The 26,853-nt window shown below is 43.6% G+C and overlaps 1 protein-coding gene across 10 annotated transcripts in view; it reads left to right on the top strand.

Moving 5' to 3' along the window:
* The window catches only part of PTK2 (protein tyrosine kinase 2), a 352,211-nt gene that overhangs the window by 135,104 nt on the left and 190,254 nt on the right, over nucleotides 1-26,853 (top strand). For all 10 annotated transcript variants that reach the window (XM_019553184.1, XM_019553237.1, XM_019553254.1 and 7 more), the window contains 2 exons: nucleotides 8,207-8,433; nucleotides 21,073-21,239. In XM_019553184.1, coding sequence (XP_019408729.1) covers nucleotides 8,207-8,433; nucleotides 21,073-21,239 — 394 coding nt within the window. The remainder of the gene's footprint in view (nucleotides 1-8,206; nucleotides 8,434-21,072; nucleotides 21,240-26,853) is intronic.

Genomic DNA, 26,853 nt, shown 5'->3' with positions numbered 1-26,853 from the left:
ACGACCCCAGCAAGGTGTTTATCTAACCTCCTCTTAAAAACCCCCAGGGTAGGAGCCTGCACCACTTCTCTTGGAAGTTGGTCCCAGGCCCTAGCCGCCCTGACTGTGAAGTAGTGCCTCCTGATATCTAACCTAAACCTACCCTCTGCCAGCTTGTGACCATTATTCCTGGTCACTCCTGGTTGTGCTGGGGGGAACAGGGACTCCCCCAGTGCCTGCTGATCCCCCCTGACTAGTTAATAACAGGCCACTAGATCCCCCTCAGCCTTCTCTTCTGGAGGCTGAACAGGTTCAGGTCCCGTTGCCTCTCCTCGTAGGGCCTGCCCTGTTGTCCCCTGATCATGCGAGTGGCCTCCTTTGGACCCTCTCCATGCTGTCCACATCCCTCCTGAAGTGCGGCACCCAGAACTGGACGCAGTACTCCAGCTGCGGCCTGACCAGTACCGCATAGGGCAGTGAGTGAAGAGGTAAATTGAGGAGTCGGTGGGTGAGAGACAGGCTTGGGGTTGGGGGGATGAATGTAGCAGTTAAATAGCAGAGAGGTACCTGGGGAGTCAGATGTCAGGCAAGGTTGTAATTTGTCATAAATCCAATGTCTATATTTAGTCCATGATTTTTAGTGTCCAGGAGATTGATGAAGTAGAGTTCGTAGGCTCGTCTCTGAGAAGTGTTTTGTAAGTTTCCTTTGAGAATTAGAACTGAGAGATTGGAGACAGAGTGGTTTTCTTGTGAGAAATGTGCTCCCAGAGGTCACTGGGTATTTTTGTCTTTGATAGATTTCCGGTATGTGTTCATTCTGGTGTACAGTTGTTGTTTGGTCTCTCCCATGTATTTTCCATCAGGGCATTTGGTGCATTGGATGAGATGTGTTACATTTCTGGAGGTGCAGCTGTAAGATGCAGGGATGCTGATGGCTCTGTTACGGGGTGTAGTAATTGTGGGCGTGGTGGAGATGTGTTGGGAGGTTTTACATTTCTTGTCATGGCATGGTATGGATCTATTTGGTGTTGTTCTGGGATGGTGTTTTACATAGGAACGGAATATAATTGTGCCTTAATATTCCCATCTGTGGATAGGAGAGTGGGGGAGTGACATGGGAGACCACGTGGCATCCCTCTGGCAGAGATCGGCATAGTTATGCATCTCTTGAGACAGTCCAGTGCTTTATGCACTGTGCAACACTGACTCCTTTGCAAGCTAGTATTACTCTGAATATTACTGGGAACATATCAACTGAGTGAGGAAGTTAGCATTTTACTTAGTAACTCTTTGAATAACAGCACTTATTATTTGTATTGCAATAGGTCCTCAAACGACCTAATAAAAAATGAGTGTCCAGTGAGCCAGATGCTCTAGTTCAGTCCATGTCTCAAAGAATTTCCAGTCTAAATCAACAAGGCAAACACTGGGAGGGCAAGCAGAAGTGATTTGACTTTCTCACTGGGGTCTCAGCAGGTCAGCAATAGAGCTGGGAATAGAACCTCTGCTGTTAACAGTTTAGAGCAGTGGTTTTCAACCTATAGTCCATGGACCTCTAGGAGTTCCCAGTCTGTCTGAGAGGTCCATGAAAGATGCATCTGATCAATGAAAACTATATGAATACCCACACTTATCATTCAGATAGGTCTGTATCTTCATTCAAATTTTTTTTAGGAATCCACAAATGAAAAAAGGTTGAAACAACTGCTTTAGTATAAAGACTGCCCTTGTTCCTTGTGTACTGTACAGTGCCCAGTTAGGTCCTTGTAACACCAGTTCTCAATCCAGTGTCTGTTTGCTGGATCATGTTGTCTCTTTTTAAAAAGACTTAACTTTTTAGGGATCTGTAGTTTGTGTAATTTTGCAGATTTGACTACAGGTTGATTAATGACATATAATTGATAATTTCTTTTTGGATATTCTTCTTTGTTTCCAAGTTATCTGGCCTGAAAGTGGTTACAACCTGAACTGAATAGAACATCTTAAAAAACCTCCTCTGAATTTTACAGTTGCTATTTTAACTTTTCCTAGAAGGCTGTTCTTCTTAAATGTTATATCAGTACAGTGTGACCCAATGTGTTTATTAATCTGATATGGAAAGGACTTTTTACATTCAGTGTAGTTCTCAGGCTAAAAAACCCCCCCATGAGAATGATTAGTTCTCTCCTGCAGCAAATATCTGTCTGGAAGGACTGACAATCTGAGCAAGTTTGGTGGAGTCCACCCTTAAACAGTGTGCCATGGGTCTCTGAATCTGAACATAGAATCATAGAAGATTAGAGTTGGAAACATGAATGATTGGTGCCTCCCAAGACTGGGAGGGGGAAGGGGGCACAGTTTGTGGGCGGCAGCGTCATTGGCAAGGTGGCAAGCAGCAACCGCCCACAGAAGCTGGCGGCAGGGTGGGTGGTGACCACTTACAGAAGCTGGCAGCTGCTGCCAATCTGTGGGGGGGGCATGTGTCCCTGCTACGAGTCACCTATGGTTGGAAAGGACCTCAGGAAGTCGCATCTAGCCTGGTTGAAGCATGACCTTCCCCATCTAGATCATCCCAGCCAAGGCTTTGTCTAGTCAGGTCTTAAAAAACTCCAAGGATGCCACAACCTCTCTAAGTAACTTGTTCCGATGTTTTAGTACCCTCCTAGTGAAAGAGTTTTTCCTAATATGGAACTTAAACTTGCTGCAGCTTGAGTCCATCATTCCTTCTGTCACCTGCCACCACGGAGAACAGTTCAACTCCATCCTTGTTGGAGCCACACTTCAGGTAGTTGAAGGCTGCAATTAAATCCCTTCTGTCTTCTCATTTCCAGTCTAAATAAGCCCGGTTCCCTCAGCCCCCTAACCATTTCTGTTGCCCTTCACTGGACTTTCTCTGATTTGTCCACATTCTTTCTGTAGTGGGGGCCCCAAAACAGAACACAGGACTCCAGATGTGGCCTCAACAGTGCTGACTAGAGGGGAATAATCACTTCCTTAGATCTGCTGGCAATGCTCCTACCAATGCAGCCCAGTATGCCATTAGCCTTTTTGGCAACAAGGGCACATTGCTGCCTTATGTTCAGCTTACTGTCCACTGTAACCCCCAGGTCCTTTTCTGTCAGTCCCCAGCCTGTACTAGCGCATGGGATTGTTGTGTCCTAAGTGCAGGACTTTACACCTGTTCTTGTTGAACCTCATGAGATTTCTTTTGGCCCAGTCCTTCAGTTTGTCTAGGTCTCTCCGAATCCTAGCTCTGCCTTCCAAGATACTTACTTCTCCCCCAAGTTTGGAGTCATCTGCAAACTTGCTGAGAGTGCACTCCCTCCCATCTTCCAGGTCATTTTTGAAAATATTGAACAAAGCCTGGACAAAAATAGATCAAATCCACTTGATATCAGCTGCCAGCTAGACATTGAACCATTTAATGCTACCCTGGGAGCCTGATGATACAGCCAGTTCTTTTATCCAGTTTACAGTTCGTTCATCCAACCTGGACTTCCTTAGCTTGCCTGCAAGAATGTTGTGAGAGACCATATCAAAAGCCTTGCTAAAATGAAGATGCACCACATCCACTGCTTTCTCCACATCCACAGAGCCAGTCTTCTGATCATAGAAGGCAATCAGGTTGGTCAGGCATGACTTGATAAATCTGTGCTGATTGTTCCTGGCGGATCCTGCCCATCAATTTCTTGAGTATGTCCAAATCCAATTTTCTGAAGTCCAGAGTCCTTCCTCTGCTGCTCTCCTTCCTGCCTTTTCTCAGGATCCCAAACTCAGTCATCTTGTGGTCACCGCTGCCTACATTGCCATCCATCACTACTTTTCCCACCAAGCCTTCCCTGTTTGTGAGCAGCAGGTCAAGAAGAGCTGGCCCCTAGTTGGCCAGGAAGTTGTCTCCAACACTCTCCAAAACCTTCCTGTATTGCCTGTGCATTGCTATATCACCCTCGCAGCAGATGTCAGGGTGATTGAAGTCCCCCATGAGAACTACCTCATCTACCTCATCCTCTGATCTGGTGCGCTATAGCAGCCCCCTACCACATCACCCTTGTTGCTCTCCCCTCCGACCTTAACCCAGAGACTTTCAACGGGCCTGTCTCCGGTTTTGTACAGTTGTTTTACATACAGCATAACTCTGCCTCTTCTCTCCTGCCTCCCTTCCTGAACAGTTTGGACTCATCCATGACAGTGCTTCAGGCATGTGAGCTCCCACCAAGTCTCTGTTATCCCAGTCATGTCCTAGTTCCGTGACTGCGTCTTCCTGCTTGTCTCCCAGGCTCTGTGGATTTGTGTACAGACACCTGAGCTAACTAGCTGATTGCCCTGATTTTTCAGGAAGAACAAGAAGGCCTCCTCTGTTGCCCCCTCCTGCTTGCTGCTTGTGCTTGTTCTGGGTCACCCACTTCCCTACTTACCTCAGGCATTTGATTTCCATCCCCTGGCGAACCTAGTTAAAAGCCCTCCTCACCAAGTTAGTTAGCCAGACTGGAAAGATGCTTTTCCCTCTCTTCAGCAGGTGGATATCTCTTCCTAACGTTCCTTCTTGGAACAGCATCCCATGGTCGAAGAAGCCAAAGTCCTCCATACAATGCCATCTGCACAGCCATGAATTGATCTGCAAGATGCATCTACTCGTGCTGGACCCTTCTCCTTGACCTGAAGGATCAAGGGGAACACCACCTGAGCCCTTATCCCTTGCACCCAGAGCCCTGTAGGCGCTTTTCATCTGCTCAGGATCACCCCTGGCAGTGTCATGGGTGCCCACATGAATGAGCGGCATGGGGTAGTAATGGCAGAGCTGGATGCGTCTTGATAATCCTTCCATGACATCTCAAATCTGGGCTCCAGGAAAGCAGCAGACCTTCTGAGACAGCAGGTCAGGCTGGCAGATGGCTCTCTCTGTCTCCCACAGAAGGGAGTCTCCAACCACCACCACCTGTGGCTTTCTCTTTGTGGCGGTGGTCTTGATCCTTGCAAGCTTGGGGGTGCCTGGCCTGACCTGGCCTCTTCCACCAATGGAGCATGCTCCTCCTCCTCTGTTGCTAGGGCTCCATCTCTGTTCTCTAGGCAGACTGCTGCATGTGGAGATGAAGACTTTTGCTTACTGCCAGAGGTTGCAAGCTTCCAACTTCCACCTTCCTAGGAGTCCAGGTCCTCTTCCTTCTCTAGTGCTACCTCTGGCAGTCCTTTGTCTGCAGTCCTAGGGGTCTCCTTCAGCATTGAATTGATGAAGCCCTCATGGCAAAGGATGCTTTGGGGCCTCGCCACCTCTTCCTGTAAGTCTCTTACTTGCTTCCTGAGGGACACCACCAGGAGGCACCTCTCACATCACAGGCACTCCCTGACCTGCCTGTCACTGGAAGGACCCTGCAGGCTCCAGAGCAGGAAACCAGGACCTGGTTGGAAGCCTCAATGGTGAGCGGTCCTCTCCTGGTGCAGGCCCGGGATGAGCTGGCAGTGGCTCCTGCATCTGTAGTTTGTATAAAGGAACAGGGAATAGTGTCGATATGAAGATAAGAAAGGGTTTGCTTGTAGCTGTCTGTTAACATACTGGAAAGAGATCGGGGAGTCATTGTGGGGAGTTAGCGAAAACTCAGTGCTCAGCAGCCGTCAGAAAGGCAAACAAAGCTGTAGGGATTATTAAGAAGTGGGGTGTAAGTAAAATGGAAAGTATCATTATGCCCCTTTATAAATCCATGGTGCATCCACACCTTGAATACTGTGCCCCGTTCTGGTTCTCACACCTCAAAAAGGATATTGGAGAACTAGAGGAGGTCTAGAGAAGGGTAGCAAGGATGATTAGTGCTATAGAGGGGCTTCCAGATGAGGAGAAACTAAAGTGGGTAGGCTGTTCAGTTCAGAAAAGAAGCGCTTGACTGGAGGCACGATAAAGATTTACAAAATACTAAATGGTGAAGAGAAAATAAATAGGGATTTATTATTTAGTCTGTCACAGTACAAGAACTAGGGGTCATAAAATGAAGCTAGTAGGTAGTGAGTTTAAAGCTATCCAAAGGAAGTTCTTTTTCACACAACGTGTCATTAAAGGGTGGAGCTCATCATCACCAGATGTTGTGGGAGCTGCTAGTTTAACCCGATTCAAAAGGGATTAGACACATTCCTGGAGGAAAGGGGCATCAGCAGCTATTGAGTTGGGATAGAGCCTGTGGATCAGAACTTCCTAGACCCTAAGTGCTGGAGGCTGCAAGGGAGAGGAACAGCGGAAATAACCCTGGTCATTGTGTTTGCCTTGCTCTCCCTCTCTGCAGCCACTCTGCCACTGTGACATCTGGGCAAGATGGACTGACCCAGTAAATGGCAGTTCTTATGGTCGTAAAAACTTAAAATAGTTCCCTACACTGGTTCCCTGTGCTCGCTTTTAAAGAACAAAACCTCAAGACGTGAAAACTGCTACACAGGCTTGCCTCTAGAGGCTTTTTTCTGTTCCTGTAAACTCCATGCTGTAATGCACAAAGCATTGTTTAAGTGCCTTACTGCTGTATGAGGGTCACACCGGGCTAATAATTATAGATAGCAACTTTCATTTGAAAATTTCAAATCAATATACTAATTTTCTTGTCTAACTAAATGTATGTGAGCTGGGCTAAGTCTCATCCCTCTTCTACAGGTCAGTAAATAAACAATGGAACAAATTCAGATTTTCTAGCACTGAGGGCAACATTTCTTCTTGACACTAAAATCGAGTAAAGGTATCAGAATCTGGCCCTAAGTTACATGTCCCAAGTTTGTCAGCTAGGAGTAGACCCCCGATGTCCTTTACTCTTCTTCTTTCTACACAGGACTGCTTCTTAAGAGCATGCATTCTTCTCACGTATCACAATTCACCGTTTGCTTAGGAACAGCTTTTGATTTTCATCCCTTCCTCAACCCAAATACCTGCAGCAACAAAAAGAAAAGCAGGTACTCTGTCCTACATATTTTCCTACACTTTTGTCACTTGTACTTTTTGCATTTTATTTTTCAAATGCTTTCAAAGCTTACATAGATTTCTAAAATCACCATCTCCTATAAAGCATAGCATGCAGGGCTATGCACCGCTATGTATTGTTCTCTGGAATTGGTGACTCATTGCCACTTAACAAAGAAGTAAAAACATTGGTATAAATGAGGGACTGTATCTGTAGGACCTAGCTAGTTTAGCAAGCGGTGACAGTGTGAGTTTGGATAAATAGGAAGAAATGGCTGGGATTATTTTGGTTTCTGCAACTGAGAGCATATATCTCTTTTGTATTACTTGGGTTTGCAAACTGCAGATTATGAATGATATTCATCTTCTCATAGCTGAGTAGCGAGGAAGCAATTTTTTTTCTTTCAGGTGCAGACTTGACACAGTGATCTTGGGCTTTCATCTCCAGACTTAACAGCTCTAATGTGGTATGCATGGGGCTGCTCTTAAAGACCACTGTAAAGCTCAGCTAGTGCAGAGTACAGCTGGCCAGTTCGCTCTACAGCATTTGATGGAGGCACGAAATTCTCCTTCTTAGTAATTGCTGGCTTCCTTTTGTTTTTGGCTGAAGAGCAAGGTGGGGGTTTTCACTGTCCAATTCTAAATTATTTCAGTCCTGACTGTCTTGTTTCTCTTCCTGAAATAACATAATGGTTCCAGTCACAGCTTAGTATTTGACTTGGTGGTGTAAAGAGGAGGCCTTGATAATGGAGCACCTCTTAAGTGTCTCTTTCTGCCAGCGGTCCAGTAGGGCTCAGCTTCGATTTTTGCGTTCCCCGGCTGATGCAGAGAACACTTCCAGATTAGTTACGAATCTCGACAGAATTTAGTGCCCGGCCTGGGGTCTGGAAATGTAGTCAAACTAAAGCTTATGAACCTAAGTAGGTTTTGCTTATGAACCTAAGTAGGTTCAAAATGGCTGGAATCGCAGGTCTTTTTGAGGGGCTTGGGTTAATTGAGACCAAGAGGAAGCTGAAAGAAAGGAGTCGTGTTTGTAGCAGAAAAAGCTTTTGTGAGTGGTTTGAAGAGACTTGGCTGCTAGTCTCCTTGGATATTGTGCGCGTGTGGTATCAAATACAGATAATGCTTACAGCTTTAGGTAGGGGCTGGATGAATGGCAGTACATTGAAAAGAAGCATCTTGAAGAATCTGGTAAATATCTGAACAAGTGTTTATTTAGGATTTGCCATAAAGGTTTTTATAGTTTCATGAATCAGCACAAAATTGAGGTGCAACCAAAATAATTTCATTTTCTCTTTCTTTTTTTCTTCCCCTTTTTAGAATATGACAGATACCTAGCATCTAGTAAAACCATGGCAGCGGCTTACCTTGATCCAAATTTAAACCATACTCCAAGTTCAAGTGCAAAGACTCACCTTAGTACTGGGATGGAGCGTTCTCCAGGGGCCATGGAACGAGTCCTTAAAGTCTTCCATTATTTTGAAAGTAGCAGTGAACCAATGACGTGGGCCAGCATTATCCGACACGGAGATGCTACAGATGTCCGAGTGAGTTCCTTTTTAACATTCTTACGACTGATGCTGGTGTGTGTTAGCCTTGCACGCAAGTGTGACGAGATAATTCTAGAAGCCAGTAACACAGATGTTCTGCAGTTTATTTTAAAATCTTTATCCAGCACATGCTGTGAGTCATATCAGGCAAAGCTTTAATTTCTTAGAGCAATTTTCTCAAAGAAATGACAGTTGTAGAAATTGTACATTAACTTGACAGGGCTGTTGACATTAATTTAGTTCTCATTTTTTGTTGTATAAAGACTTAAAAATGGGAGCAGAGCGACTGGACTATATTCTACCTGCTTAAATGATCTTTCAGCTGTATTTCCAAAAAGGCAGTGCGATGAATGAGCATGACATTTAAGGAAGCATCAAAAAAAAAGCTGGGCCATTAAATTATTTATTTCAAAGAGGATGGTAAAACAGAAGCAGCCGACCCACAGGGAAAGCACAGAGAAATAATCTAATATTGAGGCTGTTCTTTACAGTGTACAGGAAAATTGTTTTCCTCTTCAAGGATTTAATTCTGTTGGGTTAAATTAGAAGGAAGTAGAAGGGGACTGTCTCAGTGGACAAAAGAACAAATGTCTCTTGTTTTGTTTCAGCTTTTCCTCCAGGGACTCAACTTTCTGCTTGTTTTTTTTTTTTTTTCATTTCTCTACTTCCACTTTTGTTTCTACTATTTCTGTTCCTATTTCTGCTTTAAATGAAATATAACTATGAGCTCCTGAAGGAAGGCAGTATTTTGAAGGGGAAATTCTGGAGACTTGGATTCTAACTGCCACTGACTATTATCTGCACAAGAGAAAGCTGTTTTAACGGCAGCAAAATGTGAAGTCTTGAATTCCCACTCCTCTTTTCCAGCTGTTTATCCTATTCGGAAAGAATTAAACATATTTCCAAGGGAGGGTAAACCTTGCCGGAGTGGTCATTGATTTGTGAAATATGCAAAGTTCCAGTAGCCATCATGGTCCAGAGAATATGCTCGATAATATCTTGTTTTGGGCTATGTGTGTAGTTGGGAGAACTGTCAGACGAGCTTACAGGAACAGAATGCCCTTTCTCTAATCTTTTATTGGACCAACAAGATTTTTGCCAAAAAAAATTATTTAATTGCTTTAAAAGCTTTCCAGCACAAACACTCTTCATCAGGCATTGGAGAAAAGATTGTAAAAGTTCTCCTGCTTTGTCTAGTCTGACCTCTTTCCTAAACACAGTTGATCAGGTAAACCATATTACCAAAAGGATCCTGGGAGTTCCTGTGGCAGTTACCGAGGGAAATCCTTTTAATCTTTTCAGCAGCATGTTTTGACGTGACTGGGCTCTTGGGACATCAAGGCAACCATGTCTTTCAGTTGCCTTCATGCCACCAGCAGAATGGCCCGGCTGCCGGCAACAGGGGTCCGCCACCCCTCTCAAGTTTAATTCAAACAAGTAGGCATCTCATGTTCAGAGGCACCTTGAAAAGTAGCTGAGTTATAAGTACAGAAGTCAGTGTCAGCCATCCATATTTTTGCATGGGCTTCTGGAATCGCTTTTTGAGATTTGTCCCTTCAAAAATATAACTGATTTCTGTCCACCTTTATCATACCAACGTGTTCAGGCACAACCTTGGCCCGCTGATGATTACCAAACCTGCTACAGCCAAAGTAGATCTCAGTTGCTTACCTCTTTCAACACCAGGAGTCTGTATGCAGTTGTTTAATTTTTCTAGGCTCTTTTTCTACGAGACAAAAAACTTTTTGTCCTCTCAAATGAAAGCTGAGATTCTTCTTTACATTTCTCATTTCCTACATCAGAAATGCCTGTGGTTGTGGCCTTTGCAGTATCCAAAACTAACTTTGGCAGTTTAAGGGTAAGTTTTTATGACTATTATAAATGCAAATTCATCATTTTTATTTTATAAAAGCTAAACAATGGTAAAGGTGAGCTCAAGAAAAAGAGAGGTTCTCAATTGTGTATTGGGGTATACTGTAATTTTTATATTTTTCCTGGGCCCAGTTGCAGCCGATTGCTTTGAATGCTTGTTTCTGAGAGAATTATTTTTCCCTGCATGGACCTTTTTAGCCAAGAAGGGGAAGTGTACCTTGGACAAAGGACAGGCTACTGAAATGCTTTGTTCGTGTTCCCAAAAAATAAATACGAAATTTTGAATCTTTACAGAAACCGGGACAATTTCTCTGTAAGCTTTAATGTTGTGGAAATGAGTGTGTGCTGTACACTAATGATCCAGTACCGATGCATTACCATATTTATGTTAGATGCTACAAATCATTATTGGCACAAAAGTTTACATTCCATTAACATTACTGGTGTTATTTTGAGATGAACAACTGAAAATGAAAACAAAACCACTAGATTTTCTGCAGTCTGGATGTTCTCACCTTTTATATGGAAGACATGGAAGCTACATTAGAACCTCCACATGCAAAAAAGGAGCAGTTTCATTTGTTTCAAGTGCTGCTTCTTGAGGCAGTTGTGCCCGTTTTTGTTAGTCTTCACCTGGCAGCCTGGTTTCTGGGATCTTGCCTGGGATCCTTTCCCCTTTTCAAAGGTAGCCTCCATTCTGCTAGTAAAGAGAAAACATTGGTAAATGCACTACTATCACAGAGAGGTTGGGTTCCTAGTTCATGATGTTCCTGCAAAGCATGACTAGGGTAGGGCAAGGGGGGCACCAGCCCTGGATGCCATCACTGCCAAACAGGGTTCACAGAACCAAGCCCAGCCCTGGCCCCAGTAAGGCAGTGTGCAGGGAGCCAGACTCTCAGATGAGCCCCTCCTTTGCTTGCCCCTGCTCAGACCTCCCCTTCTTCCCTTTTGTGCCACAGTAGCTTTCAGGCGTTTGGCACAAGAATCCCCCCATCCCTGTCTAGAGCACAAAAATCACTAGTTATGCCTTTGATATTTCCTCATTTGAATATTTCTGGGTTCCCCTTAGCCACGATGAGGGTGTTTGGCTGCCCTTGCAGCTTTCCACATTCCAGCAGGAACATAACTTTTTTCTCATCCCTCTGTAACTTTTTCTTCATTACTGTAAATAATGAGGGACTTGATGTCAGTCTTTGCCAAATTCATGGATTCTCCCTTTTAACTATACAAAACATGTTCTTACTGTTTTTCTTATTGAAGTCTGTTTTTTTGGCCATACCCATATGAATCCCTACGCTGTATTCTTATTGCTAAAACCAATAGTCTGGTTAAATTGTACTAGTCATCCTTTTTAATTGTAGGGAAGCTATTGTATTTCACTCCCCATTGCGTTTTCCAGACCCCATGATTTAATGGGTTTGGTTGTGTTGCACAGGTGGGTATGAAATAAGCCAGTATTATTTACCTAGACAGAACCAAATCGTTTCATTTTTCCACTTATGTTTATCCTAAGGAAAATAAATATCAAGTCATTTCAGTTGCAAGTTTTGTATCGTAGCCCACAATTACAATGCCAGACTTCTGGTAAGAGCAAATGAGAGTAGCTGGCATTTACTTAATCAGTTTTAATAATAATAATCAAATATATCTGCATTTCTAGCATTGCCTACATAAATATAAAATGGCATCTCTCTAGACTTTGTGGCCAGTTGTCTTGCTAGACTTTTAGTCCTTCAGGCGGGCCATCTTTAGTCCCCGGCATGACAAAAGAACCGTCTGTAGGAGAAGAGTAGCTGCTTCAGGACTTATGTCTGGAATGTGTCTGTTGAAATTTTGTAAAGCTGGAGCTTGCAGCTCTATGCATATGTCTACACAGCATTATTTTCTTGTTTCTGGAGCCTGATCAGAGGCTTGTTTGAGGCTGGTAATTCAATCCTCCTCATTACTGCTTCCCAGTCCTCCCCCAGGGTTTGCTACTGCGTGCCCATCTACAGAAAGCATCTCCAGAGCTGGTTAAGAAGGTTAACCCTCCCCAAAGGCATATGTCTAGTGATACTCACAAATAGATTCTTACTCCTGCTGGGCAGATTTAAAGGTATTTCGCAGCTGTCCTTCAGGCCCCTGGCACACTTTCATTTAATGGAACAATGGGATCTGATCCCCAGTCCCAACAATCGTGCCTCCTGCCATGCACACATTAGGATCAGGGATTAAATTCAAATTGCACAATTACTGTTTGCCAGTACTGGGGGATCCCAAGATCTTTTCCCCCCAACCCAAAGCCTTGGCCCGGGACTGACAGTCGGCTGATTCTTGGCCCCATGCATTCAGTAAATTTGGAATGGCTTATTTTTATGGCTTATTTGCACCTTAAATAACTTGCATGTGTACTACCCTTTTCACTTATGCTGCAGATAACACACTTAATGTATAACGGAGGCCTAAGGGACTTCCAGAGACCCATTCTTCAGCTGTATGCCCCTTGGAACTGAACTAACTTAAGGGATCATTCCAGAACCCAGACAAGCCCCCCAAAAAGGTTTGTTTAGAGTAAAGAAACTATAGTTCTCTTAGATCAGTGGCTGTCAACTGGGGGTACACATACCCCTAGGGATACTTAAAAAGATTGTAGGAGGTACACAGAACGAATGAGAAAAAATTACTAGAGGTGCACCAACATAAGGAAACCCAACTGTATCGGCAATAGGCTTTTTTTGGCGGATGTGGTTGATAAATGCCCCGTACACGTGCGCAGCGGGGGACTGAGACGCAAGCGACTTGGTGGGGGGGCAGCTCCCACTGCTCTACGCACCCCGGGAGGGCATGGGGGCATGTGGCCCCAGGTCTGCATGTGGGGCAAAGGCAGGCTGCCACTGTGGGCTGGAGCCAGGGTAGCACTGGGCCAGGACTATGCTCAGGGTGGGCAGCAGCAGTGCTGGGAGTGGAGGCTATGGTGAATTTGGGGATGGCTGCAGCTCCCCCCACAGCCCCCCTCACAGTGGCCACTGCTGGCCCAACCCCCACAATGGGAAGAGCCCAGCACCATCCCAGCCCAGCCTCAGCCCACAGCGGCCGCCTGCCCTCGCCCCACATGCAGATCCGGGAGCACATGCCCCCATACTCTCCCGGGGTGCGTGAGGTGGCAGGAGCCACGGCTCCGTCCTGCACCCGGCCCCAGCTGTGCAGCACCTGCCCCTGTGTCAGCCACACTCCCTCCCTCACCACAGGGGCCTCCAGCTGCCCCCCCCACCCTTTCCCTTTCCCTTGCAACAGACTTGCCAGCTGGACTATGATATATAATATGCATATGTTAATAATGAATTTAATGTTAATTAGTGTAGCCTACCTTATATCACATAATTCGTAACATTAAAAACAATAAAAAGTAAGAAGGGGTACATGAGCTGAAACTTTGAGACAGAAGGCATACACTTGTTAAAAAAGGTTGAAACCCCCTGCCTTAGGTCACAAGTGTCTTTGAGCACTTGCCGTCTCAGGGGACTCGCTTAAATACGATGGGCCCATCCATAGCTGAGATTCTTGGAGCAGAGTACTAAGTCTCTTCATGAGGGACCAGTGCGTGATGCAGCAAAAGATGGTGACATTACCAGAGTCTCATCTGTATTCAGGAGAGAGGATCATGCTCATGTTAGGAGACAGACACACACACATTGATTGCCTCTGCATCATCTCACCCAGAGTTAACCTGCTGACTTATCTGGAAACCTGAAATGAAAGATGCTACTAAAAGAATAGAGAAGCCCTTGGCTAGGTGCCCTCTGCTTCACAGAGGACTTGAGAAACCTTTCCAGAAAGGTGAAAAATGCAAGTCAGATACTGAAGGCTGTATTTGGTCAGGACAGGTCTTTGGCAAATGTTTGCGAAGGTGGTGGCAACTGTATACAGTATCCTGCAATATAAGAGCCTGCTAGATGGAAAAGAGACTGTTTTCCTGCAGAGCCCTAGTTACTCCCGTGGCTCACATGCTTCATGTAGACTGGGAACCTCTTTATTTTATACAGAAATGAGCACACTGCTGGTTTAACATATAAAACAACTTTGTCATTTCAAAGCCTTGGATGTGGCTTTTTCTAGCTGGTTCATGTTGAAATGAAGTTGTGTTCTGAAAAGTGACTGTAAAAACGGTATTATAGGGTTCTGTGTCTCTGCGTTTCAATTATGTTTCTGTAACTTCCAGACCTTGAAACACAGCTAAGAATAGAGGCCAATCTTTTGTTCTCCTTCCTCCAAGCTCGTAATAAAGGTAGCACTACTTAAGGGTTTTGTTTAGCTACTATGGCACATCTAGGGTAGGGGTGGGCAAAATGTGACCCGCAGGCTGGATGTGGCCCCGAGACCATTCTATCTGGCCCCCAGGGCCACTAAAAATTTAGAAAACGAAGATTAATTTGCCCTGGGCTGCCTGTCATGCGGCCCTCGATGGCTTGCCAAAACTTAGTAAGCGGCTCTCTGCCCAAAATAATTACCTACCCCTGATCTAGGGGCACCAATCATGATCAAAAACAGATTCTGTACACTTGCATTGTGTTTCTCTGCACCTGGCTTGTTATTTATGGAGCAGTTGACTGAACCTTAGTAATACTGTGAGTGTGTGTGTAACACATTCTTGTGTGTGTGTGTGTGTACATACACATGCAAATGAATGTGTGTGTGTATTTGTGTGTGTGTGTAAATATATTTGTATGTGTGTACACACACACACACATAGCAGCAGTCTCCAACCTTTTAAAGTAGAAGATCACTTTTTGAATTAAAATGCAGCCCAGGATCTACTGTGTGCCAGGCTACCAGGACACACACAGGGTGCTTGAGGATCACCAGCTCAATGTTGGTAGCTTTGGCTTCAGCAAGGATCCAGGTGTTTGTGAGGCAATCTTCCCATTTGATGTGGAGGATTTTCTGGAGACATTGTTTGTGTTACCTCCAGGCTATTGATGGTGACGACCCACATTTCACATCCATAAAGGAGAGTGGGGATGATGACTGCATTGTAGACTTGGATCTTAATGTTTTTCGAGAGATTGCGATGAATGAATTCATCCTGAAGCTATTTCCCAAGAGAGACGCTTGCACATAAGATCCTGTGCTGGATCTCTTCATCAATGCTCACTCTCTGAGAGGTGGCTACCGAGGCAAGGGACGTGCTCAACTACCTCCAGGGTCTTTCTCCCGATGTGGGGGGAGAGGCCATCATAATCATAGCCTGGGACAAGTGCCAGCAGGCCCAGAAAGCCCAGAAGTCTGTTGCCCAGGAGGGGGTGTCTTCTTTTCCTGTGACCTACAGTCCCTCTCTTTGGTCCCTGCAGTTTCTCCTGGCCTCTAACATTTACCGTATAGATCTCCCTTAACTCCCAGCTTTTCCTTCCTTTAATAGACCCTCCTTAATTCAATGTCACTGCCTTAGCCAGCCACTTCCTTGGCTGCAGGCTCCCTGACCTCCTCCATCTCTGGTTGTGACCATCCTGGCCTTCGGTCCTTAAACCCTGGCCCCTCTCCTAAGCCAGTTGAGAACTTTGTCTCTGGCTGTGGCCCTCCTCAGCCTTCATCCCATCTGGGCCTTGGCCCCACCGCTGGGCCAGGGAGACCTTCGGGCTCCCTGGCCCTGTTACCATTTCCCCCTCCTGGGCTACAACCCCCTGGGCTCCCTGGCCCTGCTGACACTTGCCCCCTCCTGGGCTAGAAACCTCCAGGTTTATAGCAGAGTTCAAAAAAGAAAACTTAGTGTTGCTGTCTAATCCTTTTGAGAGATGCTTTTTTCTCTCCTGTTGCTACCTGAATGCCATCCAATATAAAGAGGACTCTCCTACACCTTTTCAGATCCCTTTTGTCCTGAAAGAGCATGCTGAAGTGTAGGAACATGGATAATTAGGCAGTTTTCAAATTTGCATCTTTGCTTTTCTTCGTAGTACCCTTCACTTTGATATTTATTGCTTTTTCGTTGTTTTTCTTACCTTCTGTTCTTTCCCCCAGCCTCCCACCTGGTTCCCAAACTCTGCCCTTCCATTGTTCCTCCTGGTCTGCCTCCACTTGCTTTCTTGACCATCTCCTACAAAGTCTGTGTTCTTCCATTGTTTCTTGGTTAGCTCTCCTCACAATACCTTCATTCCCCCAAGTCTTTTCTGTTTTTGGCTCTTGAGCCCTTCCTTGGGTATTTCTATACATGGGCTTGATTATTATATTGCATTCTGTCCAAGGCCACAGAAGTCCTAACAAGGTCCTATGGCACAATTTACAGAGATGGACTGGACAGAGGCTTTAGTGCATCAAGAGTCAGCTCTACAGGGCAGGAGAACACCCATGGTGTTACGTAATTATGCTTACGAAGTAGTGGGCTTCGTTCTGTTGGCAATCATGCAGTACTTGGGAAAGAGCTTCAGCGAACAGAAGACTTCTTGGGCGTCCACTGAGAATGAACTCGAGCCTTTCATCGTTAGCAGCATCGGAATGCAAACAGAATCAAATCCACGGGTTTTATTAGGCATTGCTAAGAACTAGGTCATCTCCTGCAAAGGCCAGGTCTGTCTGGAACTTGTTTCTGCTTATTCTCACTGACACATCTATTGTTGAGACCATGGAGCTAATTTTGATTAGCAGGAATAACCAATGTAACAGTGATTTGTTATGCTAGCTAAATATGGGCATTGTTCTTGAGCATCACTGTCAACTAGCTAGATATCTGGCACTGTCTGCTCTTTTCTTTATAGTTGTTTGATTTTTATCCTTTTCTTCAGCACGTACCCACGTTATGGACTAGTACCAGAACCAAAGGATGGGCTTATAGGCAATATATACTTGCCTGCTAAGATTCCTAGAAATAGCCCTATGAATATAGCTAAAAAGTCTTTTGTATAAAAGTAGCTGTAAATAGTCTCTATTTGTACCACAATCATCTAGTTAACTGCAACTAATGAACAAAAATAATTTCGGTGTGTGGAGCACCTTTTCTTTGGTTGGTGTAGTCTGCTGAAATAATTGGCTGAAAAGCAAAATGCAAAATATGTTGATTAAAGGAATAAAAAAATGAATAGCGCTACCGTGACCAAGTCCAAGTACAGAGAGCATGAATAAGCATTCCAGGGTTCTGCATTTTCAGTTATTTAAAATCTGACTAATTTTGGCACAATTAAGCTTGTAACTTAAACTTCCAGTATGAAAACCCGGTACATTAGTCATTGGAAATGTTAATACTTAGCACTTGCATAAGCACTTGCGTGAAGTGTTGCACAAACAGTAACATTTGCAGTGACCGTGTGTGGGAGGTATGTCCCTGTTCCTAGGCTGGAAACCTTGCTAGACCCAGGTCACCAACAGGTCACCAAGCAGAGCACCGTTTTTGTCTCTGAGCTCATTTAAAAAAAAAACAAAAGTGGATGCACTTGACCCCCAGACGATTGAAGACATTTGTTGGCTGTGGTTAGATTTGAAAATAACTGAAGTCACAGCTTATTTCCGACTGTTCTAGTCTCTGCTCTACAGTTGTTAAGCTGTTAAACTGTTTGTCTGGAAAACCCTGATTAAATATTCTAATCACTATTAGGAGGAGTGCCTCTGGCAAGGCTTTCCAATTTGGGAAGCCCCTTGTGCGCATGAAAGACAGAAAAGCTGTCATCCATACAGGAGTTAGGGCAGATGCTTTGTCTGCCTTGGAAACTGCCTCTAGATAGTTTTGCAGAATCCCAGGACTTTCTCTGCATTGGTCGCCAAGGTTAAGAGTTGAGCACAGTGAGCCAAATTATGGTCACTGTGCCAGTAAAGCTCTTGGAGATAAATCTTTGAATGCTCTGAAACACTAGCAAGACAAAACAAAACACAGCCGATCTAACTCTGTGGGTGCTGAGTGTACGGTCCCCGTTTGGTCGGGGGACAGGTTGTCGCGTGGTGTCAGTTCCTGTAACCAGTGGACGCACACAGATTTACATTGATCAGAAAAGCTGTCATCCATACAGAAGTTAGGACAGACGCATTGTCTGGCATGGAAACTGCCGCTAGATAGCTCTCCAGAGCCCCAGGACTTTCTCTGCATTGGTTGCCAAGGTTAAGACACTGATCCAGCACGAAATACTTGATTTGTAAAGAACGAATGTATTTTTTTTTAGCCTACCAAGGTTGCCTAAAGGGCCAGTCAATTTGAATAGCTTGATCACCACATAATTTCCTCTTTTCCTCCCTGCTCCTCCCTGCCATTTTGAGTCAGTCTGAGTTTTGCTGTAGTGTTAGAATAATCGGAGGGAATTCGAGTGTAAAAAGTTGTTTAGTTTGACTCATTGGAAATACTACGTATGCTTTGCATATAAACACAGCAAATTGATAAGAATTATTACACATTTTGAAACTTAGTTTTTGGTTCCTAGTATGTTTAACTTATTAAATAATTAATTTTGATCAATGTTGTATTTAACTTTATTTTTTCATCATTTTTTACTTTGAAATGAGAACTAAATCTAGTTTTTTCTCCATTTCCAGATAATGGTCTATTTATGCACATTGCAGCTTTTTTTCAATCACAAGGGACATAGTCTTTCGTAGGCTGTGATTAGTTGTCTAGGTGGAGGATCAGTTGTACTTGAATAAGGCTTAGAGGAAGCAATTTGTTTCCTAGGCTGACAAGCATATTTCACCTAGCTTTTGCTGACTTCCAGTGAGAACTGGCTCCCTAGTTTCCTTAGGTGCTTTTGAGAATGTCTGAAAATGTAGGGAGACTTTTGAATATTGTGCCCAGTTCTTCCTAGGCTATATACTTTGTTATTAGCTTATTTCTGACTGACTTAGGCATCAATATTTTCTGTCCTTTCCGTTGTAGAAAATGCCTTGTTATATCTTGATTTTCTTTTCTCAGATGTATCTGTCCTGGTGCAGTTTACGTTCAACTGCATGTTAAAAACATTGACCCTTACTTTTCGTTATTGATGGAGACTTTCCAAATGGGGCAGATTTCTGAAATGAGCTCTGCCTGTTATGCACTTTATTTGTGGAAAGTGCAAAAAGCAAAGAAAATGAATGAATTGCATTCCACATCTTTTCTATTCATGTGCATATGGAAAAAGTTGGCAGCATGCCTTTCAGAGAAAAGGATGCTTGCCAAAATGTCAGGCTTTACTTAACTAAACAAAGATTGCCCTTAGGGTGAGGAAGGGGTTAAACATTTGTCTTTGTTTAACTAAGTACTTTTGGAAGTAGCACTGCTCTGTGTAACCCTGGATATGGGCAGCTGTACTCCACAGCATTTGGTGAACTATACAAACAGCAATGCATAAAATCAGGCTTCTGTTAAATGGAAAGAAAAGAGCATTACCAGCTTTAGCACTCTGTTGTCACTCTCTATAAACAGGCTAAGCGAGAAATTAGCACTTTATTTAGCTTGACTCGTCTTTCCTTTTTGTAGGCTTTACACCACCTTACACCTCATCGTGCACTATATTAATGATGACAGGTCATCTAAGGATCATTATAGACTTAATAACTGGTGCATAAGGGGCAGATGAATGCTCTGTGTATGTGTGTTTACAGTATTACAGAGCTTTTAGCTTTTTTCCCCCAACAATTCAAATACTTTGATATACAGAATAGTGAATTTGCATAAAGTGCCATAGCCAGACAAGGTTCTTTGGGTAAATCAGATATATTTTATTAGACCTACTAAAATAGTTGGAAAAATTCTTCTTTGCAAGCTTTCGGGTACAAATACTCTTCTTGAATTTTTCTAACTGTTTTAGTTGATCTAATAAAATATATCAGATATACCCAAAGAACCTTGTCTGCCTATGTCCTTAGACCAACACAGCTACAACCTATAGCCATAAAGTGCCATTTATCTCATCCTTTAGGAACTAATCCTTGATTCTCTGCTTCTGTGGCATTTGATAACAGAATACATGCTGCCTTGTCCTATACTTTGGTTGCTGTTTGCCAGAGGTTAGTCTAAACTCTACAGTTTATCAGAGGTTAAACTGGATTGGGTTTTTTTGTGCATCTACCTGAATAACATCTGTTGATATGAGGAATGTTGCTGTCCTGGGAGAGATCAATGTTGATCCGTAAGAACAAGTTCAGTGGAACAGTCAAGGATTTTGAGAGAGAGAGACCCTTTTACTACTCTTGTCCACTAGGACACAGAAAAGGAATGCTTATGAATATTTTCCTGTAGTAGATGGGAAAACCTTTTCAAGAAGGGCAGAGTTGGAAAAATTCGACAAGTAATATCCTTTTTGGGAGCCATGTCAGGTAACTGGAAGGACTGGGATTCATTCCCAGGTGAGGGCCATGGGTTTCCACTCATCATTTCTACCTGCTATCTTATCCACTGGGTACCAATATCTACCTGGAATGAAGGCAGCTGGCGCGTGCTGCTGTGACCACATCACCTCCTTCTCATGCCAAGGTTAAGGAAACAGTGAAGTCCTGTCTCCACTGCTTCAATGGGATGCCTTTACGTTTTACCTGCCCTTATTATCTGTAGGTTTGTTTCTTATTTCCAGCATTTTGTTATGTAGAGTGGCTTGGTTATGACAAGACATTAAAGGGACTGGTTCATAGTAATCTAAAATCCAAACTGAAACATTTGCCTGAAATTATGGCAATGCAATAATACAAGTACACACAGTGATTAGTTTGCTTTAATGTATATATTTCATTTTTACTAAACAGGAAGATGTTGTTTAATACTTTTTGTATAAAGCTTGTTTCAACCCTTTGCAGACATGGAAGGTAAGCATGCGTAACAGTAAGCGTTTTTGTGTCTTTCAGGGCATAATTCAGAAGATAGTAGACAGTCACAAAGTGAAGAACGTGGCCTGTTATGGATTACGGCTCAGCCATCTGCAGTCTGAGGAGGTCCACTGGCTACATCTGGACATGGGTGTGTCCAATGTGAGGGAGAAATTTGAACTAGCCCATCCTCCAGAGGAATGGAAGTAAGATTATAAACCTATACAAAGTGGGGGGCAAACAAACCATTTTGATCTATCCTGAGGGATAGTTAAGCGTTGTATAATTTTTCATCCTACAAAGGATATCGTCTTCCAGAACTCCTGCAAACAGATCTAGTAGGAAGGGGAAAAGATAGCTGCATAACCCAGCAAAGAGCCAGAAGAAGTGAGAGCACGCACTAGTATTGCAAGAGAAAGATGCATGAATTAGAAGGCGACTGCCAAACTGTAGGGAGCTGATAAATTTGAGTGTTCAGACCGTGGGATGCAGCAGGACTGAGATGAGAGCTCTCGGCCATAAATCAAAGCTGTCCTGGGGACCCGCTAAATATGTACTGAATCTCAGGGAATCGCATGCTCTTTTTTGGCCTTTAACCTATTTTAAGGTATTGTATTTCCTGGTATGGCATAAAAATACTTTCAGAAAGAGAGAAGAAAATTCTAGAAAAATAATTTCTATCCTTTAAAAAGTATTGAAAGGTTTTTGACTAAGTGGTGGCTGTTTTATGCAAATTAACTAGACTGATGTAAATTAGTCCAAAAGATTTAAAATCTTAAAATTAGACTAGGTTTGATTGTAAGCAGTTGAGGTTAAGTTGCCAAAAGCAATGATGGTGCATAACTTAGGAAAAAATACATTTCGCAGTCTCCTAACTGGGTCGCCTCCATAGTGCTAATGGGGCTAATAGGAAATAGAAAAATATTTGTCAGAGAAGTATGCAAGTATTATCTGAATATACATACTGAACAGATCTGCTCAGTGTCCTGCTTTCATATTGCCAGTTAGTTAATTAAGGGAAATCCCATAGCTGGTGGTATCCAGATTGGGGTAGATGATCAGTGTTCTTCTCTCTCCTTACAATACTCTAATCCTTTTAATACGATCGGTTGAACACAAAAGCCTACAAATATGTTTTCATGAATAGTTCTTGTAAACATGATCTTACACTTTTAATTTCTTGTAAATCAGATTGCTGGTAATTTACTAGCAATTGTTAATCATGGTTAGAAAGCTGATATCCTGAGTTTAAACATCCATTTTGGGGGAATTTAGTTTATCCCATCTTGCTAAAAGAAAAGGTTGAAACAGTTAGTATGAGAAATATAGTCCATTTTCTTATACACACGGTACATTTTATAGCTTTCTGTACATTTCAGTGATGCAGATTTGATTATTTTATTGACTAAATTATCATAAATAATACTTTGAAGTTCTAGGGGGGAGGGGGGAGTTGGAGGAAAACATTCTGCCCTCTTAATATTACCAGAACCACGTATGAGGCATGAATAATTTATGTTATGGAAATTTGTTACATAGTATAAAAGTGCTGGTTTCACTTACATTATGACATACAAGTGCTATTCTGTACATTACAGAACAAAGTTAATCAGTTTGAAAAGCAAAGTCAGATAATTATTTTGAAGTTTGGGTAAAGGGATTGTGTAAAATCCTCATGAAAGTGTCCTGATAAATATAAATTATTCAGTACCTTTCCAGGGTGTCATTTTATGCTTTATCAAATGCATGCAGCCTGACGTACCTTTTAAATCCATAGAGATTTGCTCTGAATAGTCGAAACGTTGCTGTCATATTTGTAATACCATAAAACCAAGTATTTAGGATCATATGACACTGCTTGTGAAAATATTTAGATTAGTAGAATAAGAGATGCATCCTGGAATGGTGCTTGAATTAATAACATTCTATAACATAATACTCTAGTAACCGTGTCTTACAAAGGATTTTTTTGATTATTTTAATGTAAATACTATGTAGTCCAAATAGAAAGGAAACCTGTTCTTTGATGTTTTTCTAGATCAGTCCAGATGCTTAAGTTATATTTCAGTCAGCTAGAAGAGAGAAAAAAACCCTTGGAAAAAATTCTATTCCCATATTTGCCATGTGGCTTTGTCTGTTTCTGTTTTTGTTTTTGTGGTTGTGACATTGCTCTGTTACCAGCCCTGAGAAGGGAACAGGGCAGAGAACAGAAACAGTGGGCAGTAATTCCATTTTCACCAACACTGTAATGGTTCCCATTGGTGTGATTAAGGGATAAAGAATAAGTGGTCAGGTCTACAAGGTCAGCCAGCATCCTGTCAGCCCACATATCCTTTCCCTCTTTCCGTGGCACCTAGCTAAATTACAAGAGCACTGTTAGCTCAGTTTTATAAAGCTGCCAATTGCTAAATGACAGTGTACGCATGAGGGCTGAAGGAGCAGGAAGTAGCTGGGTTTTTTTGGAAGTCCATTCTTTCCAAAGTCGTCCTACTTGCTTTGAGATATCATTGTTGCCTTTGTCTCACTGCTAAAGCAGATTTGAGGTAACTGCAAGGTACAAACATGTAAAATCGCTGCCATCATCAAACAATATGAGTATAAGGGCCTTTGTACACACCACAAAATTGGCCTTTAACGCGGCTTAAATGCCTTTTTGCACAGTTTTAATGGCATTGCTGTTTGCACGCTCAGTGGTGTATTCTGCTTTAAATGACTTTGGTACATAGTAAGATAAAACACCTCCAAGGTCTTTTAGTTTGCTACCTAACAAAGCGTAACAGTGCACAGGATGCTGGAAGCAAACGTGCTCGGGGCTGGGCAGGTCCCATTCAACTCAGGGGCTGTGGGACCTGGTGGTGGCCCATGCAGACAGCTCCACTGAAGGGGGAAAGAAAAGGTGGCAAGCCTGATCTTTTTTCTATTCCCCCCACCCCCGGAGCTTGCCTGCCTGCCTGAGCTGTGCAGGGGCCTGGTGCTTCCCTCCATGGCTGTGGTGCCCCCTGGGACTGCCCAGGCCAGGTGCTAGTGGGTGGGGGGCCCTGTGCAGCTCGGGGGCTGCTCAGCCCACTGGCAGCTCACCCTCCTAGTCGAAGAGGTAGGTAAGGATCAGGCCCTCACCCTTGTATACATGCCACAGGGGTTTAGTTCAGTTTAATTCTCCCTAACTTGAAGCGGTGTTTTTAAAAACCCACTATTTCAATTTAAGGAGAACTAAACTGAATTAAACCCCTGTGGCGTGTACAAGCAGCCTGAGTTGTTCTTCTCTTCGTATTTGATCGCGTATACATTTTTACTTGTGAGTGTCTCGCATCTACAACTTCCTTTGCTTTAGCAATATCTGCAGAGAGAATTCTAGCCCTTTGCACTTCTTGCCCCACCCTTCTTTTCAGCTACCTGGCTAGAGGCAGAACCTCCCTTGCAGCTCTTGGTAGCCCTTGAGATTCAGACAAATCAAAAGATTATACTTTTTGAAAGCATCTTTTCTGACTTCAGATGACCACTCAAGGTGGTTGTTTTGCTTGCGTCTGTTTTGCCCGCATGCCCCAGCCATTTCCTACTCACGCTCCTGGGCACTATGAGCAATTGTAGATTAACATACTTGATGCCAGTGAAACATATGCCAACTCACTGGTCTTAGTCTAAGACTAGAGGTATATTTCCTAGCAGATATAAACCTTGGAAACCCTGTTCCCTTTCCTTAATACAGCACCAAAAGCAAAGTTCCCATTGACCCAAGAAGGGTTTGCATGAAGAAGAAAAGACCTCAGAGACCTCTGCCTATGTGGGTAAAAGATATGGATCACAGAAAAATCAAGTGCTTTAGCCATGGCAAGATCACCTGACCGCAAGATTACTTGGCTCTACAGAATTTTTGTAAAAGCTAGGAGAGGTCAAAATCAAGATATACTGACTCTGCTTCGCACTAAGATACGCAGACCAGAGCGTGAGACATGGGGAGAGCACCCTGGCACGAGCCATCCAGTGGTCACAATTCATTAATACTCCAACGAACTGAAGAGCTTTTGATATTCCCACATTCAGCAAGTACTAACCCAGGTAGGGGAACAAGTGGTTCCATCAGCCTAACACATGGCAGAAATTTTCCTGGTCTTACCAAAATAGCCAATACCCAGTACCGCTTAACTCTGCAGACCTCTCAGCACCTGGCACGACTCTCTAACACCAGACCCTATACTGATTGCTCCAGTGGCAGCATCCCCAGGTCCATCATTCATCCTTCAGCTTCCCATCTGCTACATCCAGAGCATCTTTTCTTTGGCTCTGGCTGAGTCTTTGTTGTCTTAATGCTGGCTGAGGTCCTCCTCTGTCATTGAATCACCAAGTCCTTTGATGTCTATGCACTGTAGTCACCTGTCAGAGAACAGTACCCCACAGATGGGCTGACAGACCCCAGCATTTCAGAACAATGATCTACCCAACAGTGCTAGTGTGTCCAATCTGGCCATGGGGTTTCCAGTGTTTCCTGCTCAGAGGATCCATCAATATCAAGGACCTTTTTAACGTGGGAACTTTTTTTTATTTTTGTTACAAGCGGATGCTACCAGATTCTCCCATCGTTACTACCTGACCACATTATCCAGTTTTTTAAGGGTATAACGTGGGCTTATCTACAAGTTGGAGAACCTATTCCAGTATGGGATATCAGTATCTACTTCCTAAAGTCCTTTGAAAACTCTGTATACTACCTATCTCTCTCTCTGCATGGTGTGTGGTGGCTTTTCTTTTTGTGTGGGATATCATTTCGGAAAGAAGAAGCCAACTGATTGATTGCTTTAGGTGGAGCTCAGAAACCATATTTAAAATGAGTTTTGCATGAAATCTAGGTGCCACCTTGTCTTTTTGGAATGATGCATTTAGGGATTCTGTTACGAATGCCTGAAGTTTTCTCACTGGTGACAGTTATTCATAGGTTTAAAATATTAAAGTGATAGGACTGAACAGTTTATGTAATTCCTCCTCCCCATCTACTTATGGACACAGTTGGTCACTCCAAAGACCAGAGTCTTATTGCAAAGTGTCAAAAACTATAGCGCAGACATTGCATCTCATCATGTTACCAGCTGGCTGGTACTGTGGAATATTACAGCTTGCTTTACCAAAGCCGAAACAACGTTTTCAGCCTGGTTCCAAAGTGTGCAGATATTTGAAATATACAAGGCAACTCTGGAGTAGTTCATTCATGTTTCTCAAATGCTGTGCTCTGGACTTAGCTGCTGCATCCAATGCTAAGTTTGAGAGAACCATACTGTATTTTCTCACGTATAACGTGCACATATAACGTACCTAGAGAGTGGTGGTGGATGGGTCATTTTTGACCTGAAGGGATGAGGGCAGTGGGGTCCCCCAGGGCTTGGTCCTCGGGCCCGCACTGTTCAACATCTTCATCAGTGACCTGGACAGCGGGGTAAAAAGCACCCTGTTCAAATTTTGCTGATGACACTAACATGTGGGGACATGTGGGCATGGGAGGAATAGGCTGCAGTCTGACTTAGAAAGGTTACAGGGGTGGGCGGATGAGAACAGGATGGGTTTCAACACTGACAAGTGCCAGGTGCTGCACCTGGGGAGGAAAAACCAGCACCACACCTACAGGCTGGGGAACTCCCTTCTCACCAGGGCAGAGGCAGAAGAGGATCTTGGAGTCATCACTGATGCCAAGATGAACATGGGCTGGCAGTGTGAGGATGTGGTCAGGAAAGCCAACCGCACGCACCTTGTCACGCATCCACAGATGCATCTCAAGCAGGTCCAAGGAGGTGATCCTCCCCCTCTATGCGGCACTGGTCAGGCCGCAGCTGG

The sequence above is a fragment of the Crocodylus porosus genome, unplaced genomic scaffold (genome assembly GCF_001723895.1).
Source record: "Crocodylus porosus isolate Cpor-Errol unplaced genomic scaffold, CroPor_comp1, whole genome shotgun sequence".
In the NCBI taxonomy this organism is placed as follows: domain Eukaryota; kingdom Metazoa; phylum Chordata; order Crocodylia; family Crocodylidae; genus Crocodylus; species Crocodylus porosus.
The sequence above is the reverse complement of the archived record's forward strand: the minus strand, read 5'-3'. Positions and strand labels throughout refer to the sequence as shown.